A 17,062-nucleotide genomic window follows, 5' to 3' on the forward strand; every position below is an offset into this window, starting at 1 on the left:
ATCCTCTCATAACCCCAGCTCGGCCGCAGTGAGCTATGTGGTGTTGACAAGGTGCAAAGTGCTGAAGTGGGAGCTTCTAAGATTAGTTGCGTCCTGGTCACTGTCACAGGAGAAGAAGGGAATGTGGAAAGTGATCTTTCTGTGGCTTGTTTTGAGGCTGTGGTTATCTAATTTGTGGACCACTTTGCATGTAGCTTCGACCTAATTAGTGTCATCAGACAAATAAGAGCAACAATGCAATTCTCACTTTCCTACTTTAATCGAATAAATGGGTCATATTAAACATCTTAGTTGCCACTGTTAATGTGCTATCATGTGGTTGCAATTAAGGTTTCTGCATAAACTTTGCAACTGACATAAGGGACATGCACAATTGAGTTGCAGTAATCATTTACTGGTACACAAAAAAAGTAAATTGCTCAATATTAGAGCATGAGAAGTTATTGACTTGCTTTAATGCAAAATGCAAAATTGCTTTTATGCAAATAATTAGAGGTTACACCATTACAACTAAAAGTTACCTTGTGTGAGCTCAGAATATGTTGGTCATTGTAAGAAATCTGCCATTGCTGTTAAACGGCAGTCTTGATCTTTTAACATCCACACCGTTTAGTCCATTCATATCAGACTCTGGTTTGTTTTTCCTTTTGGTGCAGTTCATTTGTGAACACGGTAATCGCTTTTGGGTGTGGACCAAAACAACTGGTCTCCCGAGGTGGTCTCAGTCTCAGTTCCAAAGAAACTCCAGAGTGACGTGTAGGCTACAAGTTTGAGCTAAATGCCTTCTTATAGCCAGCTATTCTTTGCGACAGACACCATAGACAGTCGAGTTTTGCCTAAAATATTATTCAGATAAATACAAATGTTGGGATTGAAGTCTCCTTTGTTATCTACTAGTTCAGAACACATCAATTTCTTCCTGTATTTACTTCTGTTGATCCTATTATTTTACAGTATTGGGAGAGATGGTCAAGCCTGATAATGCCTTGGATATAAATGAATTCCCAGTGTGTTCCTCAGAGTGGGGGAGCACAGCTTGTACATTTAACAGTGGTATCGCAGTAAAGCTCTGAGAAGAAGGTTTTGATCTTTCAACTTCATCATATAAAAACACAATAACTACTCTGTACCTAAGACCACGTATTACTGATTTTGAGCTGCACACAATGGTATTAGCATTGTATATACAGCATATGGTGTAAGAAATACTTTGACAATCCTTTTAATACCTAAGTGTGTCATAGTCTTAATGTGGGATATTTTGGGGTTTAAAATCTGCTGGGTGGATGGTGCATATGGTGTCTCCAATGTGCTGATTCATCCCTTGTCATAATAAATCCTGCATTAAAATTCTTGTGATGTTGTTTCAGATTTGCTTCCTCCTGTTTGCCGTCCTCTACATCGTGTCCTACTTCATCATAACCAGATACAAGAGGAAGAGTGGTAAGTGCTGTGCAAAATGTGAGTTCAGACTAAAATTCTCGCCTGTCTGTAACACGTAAAAAGCAGCGCTGTGTCTGCGGTGAAACGATTCTCACACCAAGCATAACAGAGGTTTGCTTATTTTGTCATTTATGCTGTGTTTGCTCACACTCAGAACCCATGATTTTTACAGCCAAGGATACTATAGTTGTTTGCTTTGGGTCACACCCACGCCTGAACACAGCCTGCTTTGTGTTGGAAGGGCTGTGGCCACATTAATCCACTTGGTCACAAAAGCTGTTAGGTTAATGCTGACATAACTTGTCCTGTGAGGTTGATAACTTCAGCTACGTCACCTAAAACATTGATTGTAACCTGTGTGACAAACAAGGAGATAAGAACAAGAAGAAAAGAAAAATACAAACATGTAGCACAAAAATAGTCATGTAGATAATGTGAACTCTTTCCCATTTTCCCAAGGCTAATATAGTTTGTCCAGGTCACCCAGCCTTACCTTGTCTTATTTTAAAAGTAGACCACTTCACATCAGAAATCCCTTCTGGAGATTTAAACTGTAGAAAACTAGGCTGCACCCAGTGGTTTGGGTTTTGGGTTATAGAGCAAATAATGTGTGAGTATTTTAGCTTCCATCATCAAATTTTTTTATTTTTTTTATTTTTTTGCTTTAGATAATAGAATCAGAGATTTGATTCAATTGAATTTTCTTTATATAGTGCCAAAGCATTAGCACAAGTCTTCTCAAGGTACTTAACATGATAAGGTAAGCACTTGCAACAGTGTAGAGGAAAAGCTCTTTTAAAACAGGAAGAAGGCTCAGATAGGATGTGTGACCATGTGCATCCAGCTGTTTACTGTCAGTGGAGAATATCAACACTTGTATGGTTGTAAAAAGCATTATTAGTACGGTACAGGTCCAAGGGTTATTCTGGTTCTGGGTGGGACTTCTTTGGATTGCCTTGTTACGCTTAACCATTTGTGACATAGAAATTTCCACTATCCACAATTAACTGAATCCCAAGGTAACAAAACTGGTACATAATATTTAAGGGTACAACATTCTTAGCCTGCTGTTTGACGTTTTTCCCCTGATGACGTATATAAAATCGATGCAGCCTCTTGTTTACTTGTTGGTTTGTGAAATGTTTTCGCTGACTCTTAGTGTTTTGACACTCAATGTGCCAAGTGAGGTATGGGTCTGACTGAAGGTGGAAGCTCATTGGCCGACGTTTGGTTTTTTGCAAAAAGTGAAGGCTGTTGGCTTTAGTTTTCAGACCTGGACGCATCCATTTTTTTTTCAGCTGTCTGAAATTTGTTCTGTATTTGTACTGATAGTTAATCATACATTTTGGTTTTGTATGGTGAGTAGAGAATATCAGATACTTTGAGCTATCTGTATGAAAGCGTTCATTATGTTATTATATCCATGTTGCTGTTTTTTTTTCTTTTCTCTTCTATGTTTGCCCAGAGTTTGTTTTTTGTCTTGTTTGTTTTTCGTAGTCTTCCTGTGCTCTCCTGTCTCTTCTCTTTTCCCCCACACTCCCCAACCAGGGGTGGCAGATACAGTGGGGCAAAAAAGTATTTAGTCAGCCACCGATTGTGCAAGTTCCCCCACCTAAAATGATGACAGAGGTCAGTAATTTGCACCAGAGGTACACTTCAACTGTGAGAGACAGAATGTGAAAAAAAAATCCATGAATTCACATGGTAGGATTTGTAAAGAATTTATTCGTAAATCAGGGTGGAAAATAAGTATTTGGTCACCTCAAACAAGGAAAATCTCTGGCTCTCACAGACCTGTAACAACTCCTGTAAGAAGCTTTTCTGTCCCCCACTCGTTACCTGTATGAATGGCACCTGTTTGAACTCATCATCTGTATAAAAGACACCTGTCCACAGCCTCAAACAGTCAGACTCCAAACTCCGCCATGGCCAAGACCAAAGAGCTTTCGAAGGACACCAGGAAAAGTATTGTAGACCTGCACCAGACTGGGAAGAGTGAATCTACAATAGGCAAGCAGCTTGGTGTGAAAAAATCAACTGTGGGAGCAATCATCAGAAAATGGAAGACATACAAGACCACTGATAATCTCCCTCGATCTGGGGCTCCACGCAAGATCTCATCCCGTGGGGTCAAAATGGCTGTTTTTCTGCCAAGGGGACAGGACGACTGATCCGTGTTAAGGACAGAATGAATGGGGCCATGTATCGTGAGATTTTGAGCCAAAACCTCCTTCCATCAGTGAGAACTTTGAAGATGAAATGAGGCTGGGTCTTCCAACATGACAATGATCCAAAACACACCGCCCGGGCAACAAAGGAGTGGCTCCGTAAGAAGCATTTGAAAGTCCTGGAGTGGCCTAGCCAGTCTCCAGACCTCAACCCCATAGAAAATCTGTGGCGGGAGTTGAAAGTCCGTGTTGCTCGGCGACAGCCCCAAAACATCACTGCTCTCGAGAAGATCTGCATGGAGGAATGGGCCAAAATACCAGCTACTGTGTGTGCAAACCTGGTAAAGACCTATAGTAAACGTTTGACCGCTGTTATTGCCAAGAAAGGTTATGTTACAAAGTATTGAGTTGTATTTTTGTTATTGACCAAATACTTATTTTCCACCCTGATTTACGAATAAATTCTTTACAAATCCTACCATGTGGATTCATGGATTTTTTTTTTCACATTCTGTCTCTCACAGTTGAAGTGTACCTCTGGTGCAAATTACTGACCTCTGTCATCATTTTAGGTGGGGGAACTTGCACAATCGGTGGCTGACTAAATACTTTTTTGCCCCACTGTAGCTGCCTCTCTGAATCTAAATTAAAATTAAGTTCTTTTTTCTCACCATCACCAATTGCTCTCTTGTAAGGGAATTATATGGTTGCTGGGATTTCCTGACATTGTGGGGTCTTTACATCATAATGTACCATAAAGTGCTTTGAGGAAACTGTTGTATTACAAAGCTGAAATGACCTGTGTTAGATTATGTTCTGCTGTACTTACATATACAGTGTAGTCTTTGCAGAGTCTATAGTCTGACTCAGGATTTCTCCTTGAAACTGAAGGACTTTTGTTTCCCTCTTTAGATGACCACGAGGATGAAGATGCTGTTGTCAACAGAATATCGTGAGTGTGGGATTTTGTTCCGTACAAAAAAAAAAAAAAAAATTCTTTATTTGTAGATGCTAACCATTAATTTTCTTAATTAAATTAAATGAATTTTCTGCAATTCAGAATTTACTGCGTCCAAATCAGTTAATTCATTTAATGTAGAAAGTAAGAAGAAGACGAGCTTAAGCAAAATAATCATTAATTACTAATAACCAGAAAAATGTTTTCATAAATTTGCTCCCCAACAATCTGTATGTTTCAAAAATGGTTTCATTTTCTAGACCAGTGATGAAGGTATCACATCACTCCAGCTAGGATCTTACATCCACCCTTCATTGTATGACTGCTGTCATCGCATTCGTCCTGCCTGCTTATTTCCAGCTGGAGGACATGGTACCTTAGGGTCCTGCGCACACAATAGATAGCATGCCTGATTAACATGCTTTTTTTAGCAAACGGGTGTCGGGCCCACTGAGCAGCTGGTCACTGCCTTGGGCAGAGTCTGGACACTATATTGTGAAAAAATACCCAGTTTATGCCTTTTGTTGTTCGTGGACTAAGGCAAAGGTGGTGAAGGTTTAGTTTTATTTAAGTGGCTACTGATTCTAAATAAGCTAATATGTTGCTTGCTGGAAATGTTTATCCGTGTGACACACTCCCACTTGATGCAAGTGGCCTTTTTTTATTTTTATTTTTATTTTTTTAGAATATACAATAATCTAAACTAATCTAATCTTTCAGTAAGTAAACGATTTTTCCTTTTGGTGTTGTTATGTGGAATTGCCCTAACATGAGTCTGTACGTGTGTCTATGTCTGTGTGTTGATTACATTTACAGATTGTACTTGTGCACCTTCACTCTGGCAGTGTCGGGTGGTGCCGTCTCCTTATTGCCTTTCTCAATCATTAGTAATGAGATCCTGCTCTCCTTCCCCCAAAACTACTACATTCAGTGGCTCAATGGCTCCCTCATTCACGGTCAGTAGTTCACACAGTTTATCCCAGTTTTCATTTTCTCTTTTTGTTTATGAAATACTTCACTGTAAAGAAAATTTGTCTTCCAGCGTATTTGATCATAATAACAGTCAGTTCAGCTTTTCACATTAATGTCAGGATAAAAAAGTTGTGCTCATTAACATTCTGTGTACATTACATTGGACTACTAACCACAGATGTGGTGTGAATGTGATCCAACCTCAGTCTGGATCAGCTACTAGTTGTACATTGCAAGTCTGAGGTTTAAAAAAAAAAATTCTGTGATGCAGCAATGTACTATAGATGTGGTCTGTACAGGCTAGCATTTCTCCGTGTTCACCAGTCATCCAGAACACAGCATCTTCTATCTTCCATTTGTCTTTGTTGCTCCCACTCCACACACATCTGGCCATTAAGTAGACTGAACATTTTCACATGGTTTGTAGTGATGAAATTTGGTTTGCTTGGATTCTTCTTTTTGGGAAAAAAAAAACAAATTACGAATCGCCAACTAATTCGGACCAACATAAATGAACTGTAGGTGTGAAAATACCCTAAGAGTGTACTTATTGTGTTTTTGTGGAGTTCCTAGTAGAGATTAATATAAATCCAGACAATGGAGTTTTCTAAAACTAATTATAGTAATTCTCACTAAGTAATTATTTGGTGACTCATCAACATTAATAGCATCCGAACGGGATCTGTCTATAGAAGGAATGTCAACCTGGATCAGTGAAACTTGCCTTTCTGTCAGTGTTAAAGTTATACTCCGAGATATCTTAATATAAGAGACAAATATGCAGTTCAAACAGTATCACAAAGTTGTCAGCACAACTTTGGGGGTTTAAATTGTAGGATTAAATGTGTAATACCACAAAAAAGAATGCCAAGAATGCCCAGTACCGTATTTTCACGACCATAAGGCGCACTGTGCTAAAAGGCGCAGTCTCAGTTATGTGTGCCCTTACTGTATTTAACACACACATAAGGCGCACTGGACCATAGGGCGCATACAAGTACCGTATGCGTATTTAAAAATAAAGCGGGAGCAAACCTGAATTCGGTACCTTACTCACATTTCTATTGCCGGTAATCGTCATCATCAACAACACACAAGCATACAAGTGTGCGTATTTAAAAATAAAGCAGGAGCAAAACAAAGTTTGGTACTCACATTTTTATCATCAATCAAACCCATCGAAGTCCTCATCCTCTGTGTCTGAATTGAACAGCTGCGCTAAATCTCCATCAAACATGCCAGGTTCACTGTCTTCACTGTCAGAGTCACTTTCCGTGCCGTGCGGCTCCTCGGAAACGATGCCGGCTTTTGCGAAAGCTCGAACAACAGTGCCAGCAGACATGTTAGCCCAAGCATCTACAATCCATTGGCAAATTGTGGCGTAACTCGCCCGGCGCTGCCTTCCACTCTTAGTGAAACTGTGGTCTCCACCGGTCATCCATCGCTCCCAGGCCGCTCGCAGCCTTACTTTGAACGGGCGGTTCACACCGATGTCCAGCGGTTGGAGTTCCTTTGTCAGGCCTCCCGGAATGACAGCAAGCTCACAGTTCATTTGCTTCACAAGTTTTTTCACATCAGCTGTGAGATGGGCACGCATAGAGTCACAGATCAACAGCGATGGTGATGCGTGGAAAAAACCACCTGGTCTCCTTACATACACCTCCCTCAGCCAGTCTTTCATCATTTCCTCATCCATCCAGCCCTTTTCATTTGCCTTAATGATGATTTCTGCTGGAAACTTCTCTTTAGGCAAAGTCTTTCGCTTAAAAATCACCATAGGCGGCAGTTTCTGTCCATTAGCATGGCAGCCAAGCACAACAGTAAAAGAAGACTTTTCATACCCCGTTGTGCGTATCGCTACCGTGCTGGTCCCCTGCTTCTCCACAGTGTGACTCACCGGGATGTCAAAAGTGAGCGGGACCTCGTCCATGTTTGTGATGTGGCTGGGCTGGATGTTTTTGTCGCCGATGTGTTTGCTGCAGTAGGAGTGGAAGATGGCCAGCTTTTCCTTATAATCCGCTGGAAGTTGCTGCGCTACCGTAGTCCTGGTCCGGATGGAAAAATGGCACCGTTTCATAAAACGAAAGCACCAAGACGGACCTCCTTGGAAATGTTCAATGTTCATCTCTTCAGCTAGTGAAACTGCTTTTAGCCGAATGGTGACCGTCGAAACGCTTCTTCCGCTCGCTCTTTGCTCGATGATCCACCGCTTAAGTCTTTCCTCCAACTCGAGCCACCTCGCCTTATGTCCGCGGAAACTCAGCTGCGTTTTCTTGACCTGCCGGAGCTTGTTTTCCAGCTTCCTCCGTTTGCGAACCATCGATTCGTTAATCTTAAATTCTCTCGCCGCTGCTCGATTTCCATGTTCCTCCGCGTAGCTGATGGCCTTCAGTTTAAACTGTGCTTCGTAAGCGTGTCTCTTTGCCATTTTCAGGGTTGTTAAAACAACGATGTCCTGCATAATGCACATACCTGTTCTTTTATACAGGTATGTGCGATTGTCCCGGTATATACGATCAACGCCCACACTTCACCCTTTAACGTTCTCATGGTGTTCTCTACTACATCCTCCTTACAACACATAGGGCGCACCGCGCTATAGGGCGCGCCGCACTTTTTGAAGAAAATCTAAGACTTTTAAGTGCGCCTTATGGTCGTGAAAATACGGTAATTAATAAACAAAGTTTTTGTTAATGCACATAAAATGTTTTCTATAGTAGATAAATTACTTTGGTGTAGTATGAAGATCCACAGCTGTAAGTTTTGACACCTGTAGTCTATAAAGTCCTCTATCATACAGTGTATCTAGTTTCAATTTGTGGACATTAATGCGCGTTTATGGTGACACATTCATTTATCTCAGAGTAACTACGTGACAGTGTATCTTATTCACTCACCTTACACATCTTATTATGAAGATTTAAACACCAATGATGTTAATTATCTGGGTTATGTTTGTGTAGAAAAGATAACATTAAGTGTCCTTTGGTGCACAAAGTCTAAACATGAATCAGTTCCATTGTGTTTGCACTAAAACTAAAAGAAAACATGCTGACTTTGAGAATTTTTAGATGTTTATAAAGGGAGAAAAAAGGTGAAACCTATTAAAAATATCTTATGTGCTAGAATTTTGTAGAGTAAGTTAAAGCTTTGATTAAGCCAAATAATGCATTAGATAATAAGAAATGTGGTCTCTTTGTACAAACACTGACACAGTTTGCTTCCTATGACTGTTGAGAAACTTTGTATTTGTTGAAACATGACTTTGCTATACAAAAAAAAAAGAATAGATGTGTCACCAGATGGGGTGCTAACAAATGAAAGAAGCCAGTTTGTTTTTCCCCTTAAACCATTTGAGATTGAGAATTATTTATTTGCACTGCCAGTGCTAATTACCTGCTTCTGTTAAGGCTGTTTGATGTTCAAGTATCCACCAGGTGGCAGTAGAGTCCATGACTTAGAAACTGCCAAAAGGGCACTCAACAGACAAAACTGTCTTAACTTAAATTGCAATTTAGGAAACTCTGTGAATGAATCTTTGGCACATGTCCCCTTCATAATGAAACATTTTTTTAATAATATATTGTCTCTGTATATGTCTGTTTGGTTACTGCAGGTCTGTGGAACCTGGTGTCACTGTTCTCCAATCTTTGCCTCTTCGTCCTGATGCCATTTGCCTATTTCTTTTTGGAGTCTGAGGGATTTGCAGGATCGAAAAAGGTACAAACTATGGGTCTTTATCTAAAAATGAGAAAAAAGTTGCCAACCTATCCAACTGTTCTAAATCTCTGTTAGCAGCATATCAATTTTTTTTTTTTTTGTAATACATGTTTATTGATGCCTTTAAAAAATTATGGACAAGGTAGAATTTCATTACAAAAAATTATTTGGACAATTTTTTTTGGTTTAAAAAAAAACAAACAAACTTGGAAGTCATTAAAAACAGTTCATAGTAAAATTTTGTGTGGTACTGTACTCTAGGCTGTTATGTATTTGAATGCTCTAATACCTATGCAAGAGGTTTTCTCTTAGCAACCAGAGCAGCAGCAGGTGCTTAGTGCTTGCCCTCTCCCTGACTCATGCCACTGACCGTAACTGCCACCGCAAAAAGCTCATTAACCATGAAAGTCTGAATCTGGTCTTCACCCAGTGCCACATCCTGACAAACCCTTTCAATATGGCCATAGGCTGCAAACGCTTCAACACTGCTGCATCGGCCCCACTGATTTAAAGCCTGATTCCTTGTCACCTCCTCCCCAGCCCCCTAAAATAAAACTTCAAAAGGACAAGCTAATAATCGAGTTGTAAGGCTCAGCGAACTTCCTTGTTTAATTGATTACCCCCCCCAAAAAATGGGCTGGGGGCTCGTGTTCCAAACGTCCATAAAGTCGCAGCAACATGACAGCACAATAGAGCCTTGCAAAATGGAGGGCCAAAGATTTACTTTTAATACGCCTCTATCCTGTGTCACAGTTTGAAACCTCTCTGGTTTATGTCCCTCCTGGCAAAAGCACATAAAAATTAGTTTGTACTGTAGTGTATAGCGAGTTCTTTTCTTCCTCAGCCCACTAATTTGTTTCGGTTGGATTTCTTCAGTAGAGGGCAAGCCCTGATGTGTAGGAAGCAGGATGAGGGCCTCTTTCACATTTCTCCCTTTTGTTCTTTTTCATTTCAGCAAGACTGTTTCTTGCAATACAGCTTCCATAAATGTGCCTAGAGGAAGTACTGTTCAGTGTTGAGCTGCACTTCCAGGTATATATTTTGTTGGTTCTGTGCTAAGGCAAGGGTGGAAATGATATACCCACTCCTCCATTTAATCGCCCTCCAAAAAAACAAAACAAAAAGCCCGAGCTGCCTGCAGAGTGAATTATACAGCCGACGGCAAGATAAATGTAAAAGCAGATCTGTGTTTTTATAATGTGATATTATCCCTTTATCCAATAACAGCATTAGACTGCTATGCCATAAGGTTTTATGTGGCATTTTAACCCACTGGGCTAATGTTATAGCACTGCGAGTTCCCTTTGAGTGCGGAAATGAAGTGAATGATGAATTTCACTTCTAACGTCGTATGTCAGCCTTTTCATGTGGCTGTGTTTACTTTTGACGATGTACTAAAAGACGCCAACAGATTAAAGATGTTTTTTTTTTTTTTTTTTTTTTTTTTTAATGTTGTTGTTTTTTAATGTTCAACTCTTTAGAGGCTCTGTCACCTGAATGATTGATAGTTTAACAAATTGTCCAAATTGTGGATGAATCAAGAGCGACTTAAGGTTTTGATGTCAGATGTTATGATTTAGCTTTATTTGCTGCTGTAAAATGTCTACCGCTTTACTGCTGTGTTCTCAAATCTTTGCAGAAGAGCTGCATCACTGAGGCAAGTAAAGGTTGTTGTTTAGTTTGTTTTTAGGTTCTGATCATATTTAGAAATTGAGATACTACATTGTTGGTGATGTACTTATCAAATATTGTCCACTTTTTCTTTTTTGCAGCATTAGCAAAGGAATTTAGATAAATAAAAAAAGAAAATTGCCATTATTGTCTCTCTGTTACTTGTCTCCACACCACCAATAGGTGGCATTGTAATGATGAGAACCATACATGTCATCCTTATTGAGATGATCAGTATGCTGTAACAAAGACTGAAGATATCAACATAAACCTTTAGTCAGTCTTCTATTTATATCAAGGAAATGTAATCACATTAATAGATAGAATTGATGAGTGTGATATCTCAGCGCTATATTTACTCAAAAACAGTGAAATCAAGGGTAAGGGTTTTGATGGTGACAACTTCCTGTTCTATTTCAACCAAAATAAGTGACAATTATTAAAGCATGCATAAAGTCTGTGAAACAGGATTTGTACAGGAACTCGTGCTTTGCAGAGAATAGTCTTTTGGTCTTCCCCACAGTATTGAAATGTGTTTGATCCTCAAACGAGTTGGAACGAGTCTGACCCCCTGACTGACCCAGCAAAGGGCCAACAGGTTTCATCTGGTAGTTAAAGAAACTCCTCATCAATCTCATCCTAAGCCCTAACCCGCCGATGATGAGAAGTGTGTTTATTGTGGAGGAGGAGGAGGAGGGGAAAGAGAAAACGTCTCGCCGAGTAAACCCGTGTGGTGTTACTAAGATACTCGTCTTTGTTGGAGCTCCACAATAGGGGCCTGGATATTTATTTCAAATCTCCTGCACATGCAGACATTTTTCCCAGGCCTTCTTTTGGGTAGGGCCAGCCGGGGAATATAAAGTGGTGTTTACATACCTTCCTTTAAGGTCACAATGTCTCCCGAAAGCTGCCTGTTACAATGTTCGTTACCATGGCGACATATTAGCTTGAGCTAGGAATTGTAAAAACGAGCAAGCGAGATTTTCCCCTCCTCTCGTGACTCAGTTTTTCAAATCTAAATGCAAAGTTCTGAAACAAAACTGAGTCTCTGCTGATTTTGTAGCTGTTTTTGAAGATTTTAAAGTAATCTGTAACTCACGTTGACTTGGTTACACAGCTTTATTTGCACTGTGGGTTAAGTTAGGTAGAGTATTATGTGTTATTAGGTGTGCTTGGTCCCTACTTTCCGCTTAACAAAACCCAGGAAGCAGCCATCTATTTGAATTCTTATTAATATAAGGATTTTATATAATCACAAGGTGCTGCCACAATAGGATGATTAAAAAAAAAAAAAACAAACCAAAAAAACAAAAGGGAGAGGGAGACTTGACAAACAACTGAAAGCTATGTTATTCATTAAAATGATTGTTTTCTTAAGCATCTGTACTCAAACAGATAAGCTGCTTCACTGTGGTTTGAATGATATGACTTGACACCAGCCATTTCCCTTCTGCCCTGTTTATTAAGAAGTCTTAGGAGTCCTTAGAAGTTGATTGCGCAGCTTTACAGGGCAGTGTCCCTCTCCTCTGCTTTCTGTCTTTGACACGGTCATTGCGCTGCTACCGACTGGTTGAAGGATACGCTAATAAGGTCCCTGAGCATCTGGCATGTCTTTAGCAAAGAGGGCAGGTCTTTTTGCTTGGAAGTGAAAAGGACCCTGCCCCCTTCCTCACTTATTACACTCTTGGCCCTTGTTGCACACGTCCCTGACAGTGAGCAGAAGGATGGTCCGTTGGATGATCTCTGCCATCACCTGCTGACCTGTTATGGAATGATCACAGCGACTAGGAAACGCCTGTGCCAACTTAGTTTCGTCCTGTGTTTGATTGCAACTTGATTTTACTTGGAAGTGGAAACGGGTCATGAAAGATTGGCTTTAGTTTGTCTGCAGAATACACCAGGCAACAAGCTTGTGAACTATTTCCAAAGCCCTCTGTAGCTTTGTGTGACTGGGTGGATTGGGAGAAAGATGAACTTGTCTGATTGTGTGTTTCTGTGTGTGTGGGTAGATCAATCCATGCATGTTTGTTTGCTGCCGCATATGAAGTGATTACTTTCCTCTCTGGCCACTACGCACATTTCTTAGAAAATCTCCCTTGTCTTGTACAAGCAAAGTTGCAGCCCCTCACTCGATGTCAGTGTGAGGATCGGGGGATGCTGAATATTTCAGAGCTGCTATATTTAGAGGTAGTTACACATTTAGAAAGGCAAGAATAGAAACTTTCAACGGGCACTCTAGATGCCAAGGCGCAGTCTTTTTCTTTTTTTTCCACCCTTCCTTCACCAGTTGACAGTTTTCTTTGATCACTGATGATGACTGACTTGGATTTTCCTATTTTTAAACCACATATTTTGCGATGAGGTGCAAAGGGCTACATTTTTCCTTGCAAGAATGTGTGATCATAAGCAGAACTTTCACTGTGCTATATCATGCATGTAAATGGATCAATAAAACCATTCAAATCAGTCACTTTCAGTGTCCCCCGTTCTCTTGACCCCCCAAATCGGTTTTGACACAGTGGATCGTTCTTCCTGCGAAGCAAGAACCAGGGGTGATAGTAAGCGAGGTGACAAGCATTGCCTTTGCCCTAAATGATCTGAATGGGTAATGATTTGAGTCTTATAAATGATTGAGAGACATATCTAAAGGGAATACACCTTCAGCATGGCCTGGACATCTTGTTAAGGTGGACTGGTGCGCTTGAGCGGACACACGTCCTGCCTGTGGTTTCTGCTTGTTCTTATGCATCCTTAAGAGACCACGTGAGGGACGTGGCTGAAGTCCCTGAAAGCATTCCTCTCTCACCTCTCTTACCTCTAGGGAACGCGATATGCTCAGACGTTGACTCCTCTCCTCCACCAGTCTCTCTCTCTCTTCCATCTCCTCCATCTTTTCTATTCAGCTGTGTTTAGCGTGCTCCCGACTGCACAGTTGAGCTGATCTGTGATGTGCTTGATTGCAACATCGATATAATGTGCAGACACTGAGCATTAGAAGGTCAGCAAAATGTGTGCTTATGTCAGCTTGTTACTGTAATTGTAGCCTATTAATTTCAATTGACTGATAAATTCATTGCTAAATATCACAACAGAAAGGCATGCGTAGTTCACTTATATGTCACCACCATGATGTCTCTATTAAGGCTCTGTATTTTTCCATAGCACTTATTTCGTGCTGACTAAAGGTCCCACCCCCTCTAACGTTACCTGTGGCTGCAGTGTCCACTTCGGCCACACTGAGGCACTCCAGACCCTGCCCATTTCACTCTCTGCCATGCTAGAAAATTCTACACTGACCCCAGAGGCTTTTCCAGAATAACACCGCAAGAGAAGGCGAGAAGCGGGAGTCATTTCTCAGTAATTGCAAAGGGATGCTACAGGGGATTTTTACTACAGAAAATTAATGAAATCTTAGAAAGAAACTTCCTTCCTTACATTACTATAGTAAATATATACTGAGTAGGTTGGTAGCAAAGTGTAGGGATCACATTTATTAAATATTAAATACGAATATTGACTATCTGACTAATGCATATTTGCACATTGAGCTGTAGAGTGGGTAGTAAGGGAATGTTAAAGTGTTTCCACTTTAAAATGCAGATGCTGAAGGTCAGGTGTGTGGAACTGTGAGGAACTAATAACTCTGCCCCCCATTTAAAAAAACCAAAATTAATCTCAAGAATTAAAGCCATTTCCACTCTTTAAATAGGCTTCGTTATTATTCATGGACTTCCATGTAGCTGTTGACAAATACTGAACAGCAGCCACACAGCGAGTGTACCTGTTGGCAAATACTGAACAGCACCCACACAGCCATTATGTTAGCTGGTAACAAATTACTCGTATGTACCTAATTTAAACAATGCTCAAAAGCAGAGAGCCCTTGTTATCCCATGCACGGTAGCCTAAGCTGACGTTTGAGAGTACCAATCTGTCTTACAGTGCTAGACAGTTCAGCTTTCGGGGGTGGGAGGTTATGGAAACTGTGTGTGAACAGGTACAGGAGGACTTTATTAACCACTCAGCAGTTTGTGACCCGGAAAACCCAAATTACCCCAAACCCTCTCTTCTGCACGGCCTGAGACATGACTGTGGTGCTAAGGGAGCTCCTAATCGGCTCCAGATGGGAGGTCTGCTCTTGATCGCAGACAGTAGCTGACCCAGCCAGGCTTCATGCTCCTTGCAACACCCCAGGAACCCCTCCCCTCCTCCCTCCTCTTTTTAATTTTACCTCTACTACCACCATCCCTGGTTGGACCCATTTTTATAGACCACAATATGTGTATATAAACGAGCTGTTTTACAGAGGAGTGGATGAGAGCGTTTATGTTATGTTTGTGTGGAGTGAATGGAAATGATGCTGTTTAGTTTAAGTGAAGGAGAAGGGGTGGAAGTGAGGTTTCCTGTAAAAGTAATCATGTTCAGTTCAATATGAAATGTAGGAAACAGCACTTCTAGCTCCTTTAAAGTTCATTCCTGACTATACAAAGTATTTGAACACTTATACAGATTTGTTTTACAGATGTTCTGCTTGAATTAACGAGAACCATATTAGTGCTTCATTTAGAGGTGGGTTATAGCAAAATAGAAATATGTGGGAGACAGTACTACATGGTACATATAAGGTCAAACAAAGCATTATGTTGAATATTATCTTGTAGTTTTCTGAGCTCCCCGGTTTTAGTGTGGTCCTCAGCAGGTGTAGCTCATGCTGATGTTTTGGTTGCATGTTTAGCTGTGTTATGCTGCTGATATTGAAATGTTGTCCATTGATTGATTGGTGCTTTTGGCTGAATCAGAGCACACAGAAGGTTTCTTCATACCCCTGCATCAATCCTGTTTCTCCAGAGAAGAATAAAGTCATCAAATGCCAACGTGCCAGTTCAGTTAGCAGTCATAGCCATAACGGAACCAAGACCATATTTGACAGATTTGTCATCTCTCTCCAACATTTTTTTTTTACCAACTCGTTCTGGCAAATTACCTTCTGATGTTTTTCTGACACATCTTCTGTCTTTCACCTTTTCACTAAGTGGAAGCACTCTGTCAGCTTTGAGACATGTTTGTGCCCTTTTGTGTGCTCAAAAACGCACATCCCACGAAAATATTTTGTAAGCACCAGTGTTTGTTTTGTTGACTTATAAATTTTTGTATAGTTTCTGTCAACAACTTTTTTTTTTTCTTTTAACAAAAACAACTACATAAAAAAAGTAATGCTCTAGGACAAACTATGATGAAATGTATTCACACTTAAGTTGACGAATTGAAAACGAGATGAAAATGGAGAGACAAGGTCCAATCAGATTTAATCAATGTGTGTAGAAAGGCGGGACGAGTTTGGAAGTAATCAGAAGTAATCGTGCAGTCAGGTTAAATGTGCACAATTTGATCAGTCGCCAACATGCATGGTCCCGTGCATGGGAGGAAGAGAATAGTAGACATATGGACACATTTCACATTTGATGTTGAGGAAAATAAGACACTTTGTAAACCACATAGAGCAACTCTCACCAATAAAAATAAAACAAACTTTTGCACTTTATACTTTAGATTTAGTCTAAAATAATCTTAAGATATTTAGTTCACTAAAATATAAGAATTTTGAGGCCTAAACCATGACTAAAACTAAATAATGTTTTAGTTAAGACTGACTAAATCTAAATTTAATATTTCTAAAACTCTGGGAATTTGGGTCCTGTGTGAATTTTGTTGTTTTGTAATGGCCAGTATATGTAAACGTAAAAATTTGACATGGTTGATAATATAACTTTTGTGTATCATCATTATGATTTTATATGCATTATTTTAATTGAAATAATTTTCTCTCTTATTCCTGCTTTTTTTCCTGTCAGGGCATTAAAGCACGCATTTTGGAGACCTTTGTGATGCTCTTTCTCCTGGCATTGCTCATTTTTGGAATTGTGTGGGTGGCATCAGCCCTCATTGATAATGATGCAGCCAGTATGGAGTCACTCTATGGTATGATTTTTGTAATATTCTACATGATTGGTCATTTTAAACCCATTGTTTTTGTTTTTTAAATAAAGGAATAGTTTTAGGATTTAACAATCTGACTGTGCATTAACTATGAATCTAGGCTGAGAGTTTGTTTAGGAAGGAAATCAGATTT

The 17,062-nt window shown here is 40.1% G+C and overlaps 1 protein-coding gene across 1 annotated transcript in view; it reads left to right on the forward strand.

Moving 5' to 3' along the window:
• The window catches only part of lmbr1 (limb development membrane protein 1), a 40,699-nt gene that overhangs the window by 4,619 nt on the left and 19,018 nt on the right, over positions 1–17,062 (forward strand). The window contains exons 2-6 of the mRNA XM_080864159.1: positions 1,371–1,443; positions 4,524–4,563; positions 5,386–5,525; positions 9,158–9,261; positions 16,785–16,911. Of these exons, the coding sequence (XP_080720285.1) occupies positions 1,371–1,443; positions 4,524–4,563; positions 5,386–5,525; positions 9,158–9,261; positions 16,785–16,911 (484 nt within the window). The remainder of the gene's footprint in view (positions 1–1,370; positions 1,444–4,523; positions 4,564–5,385; positions 5,526–9,157; positions 9,262–16,784; positions 16,912–17,062) is intronic.

This window comes from Rhamphochromis sp. 'chilingali' (genome assembly GCF_963969265.1).
Source record: "Rhamphochromis sp. 'chilingali' genome assembly, chromosome: 18".
In the NCBI taxonomy this organism is placed as follows: Eukaryota; Metazoa; Chordata; class Actinopteri; order Cichliformes; family Cichlidae; genus Rhamphochromis; species Rhamphochromis sp. 'chilingali'.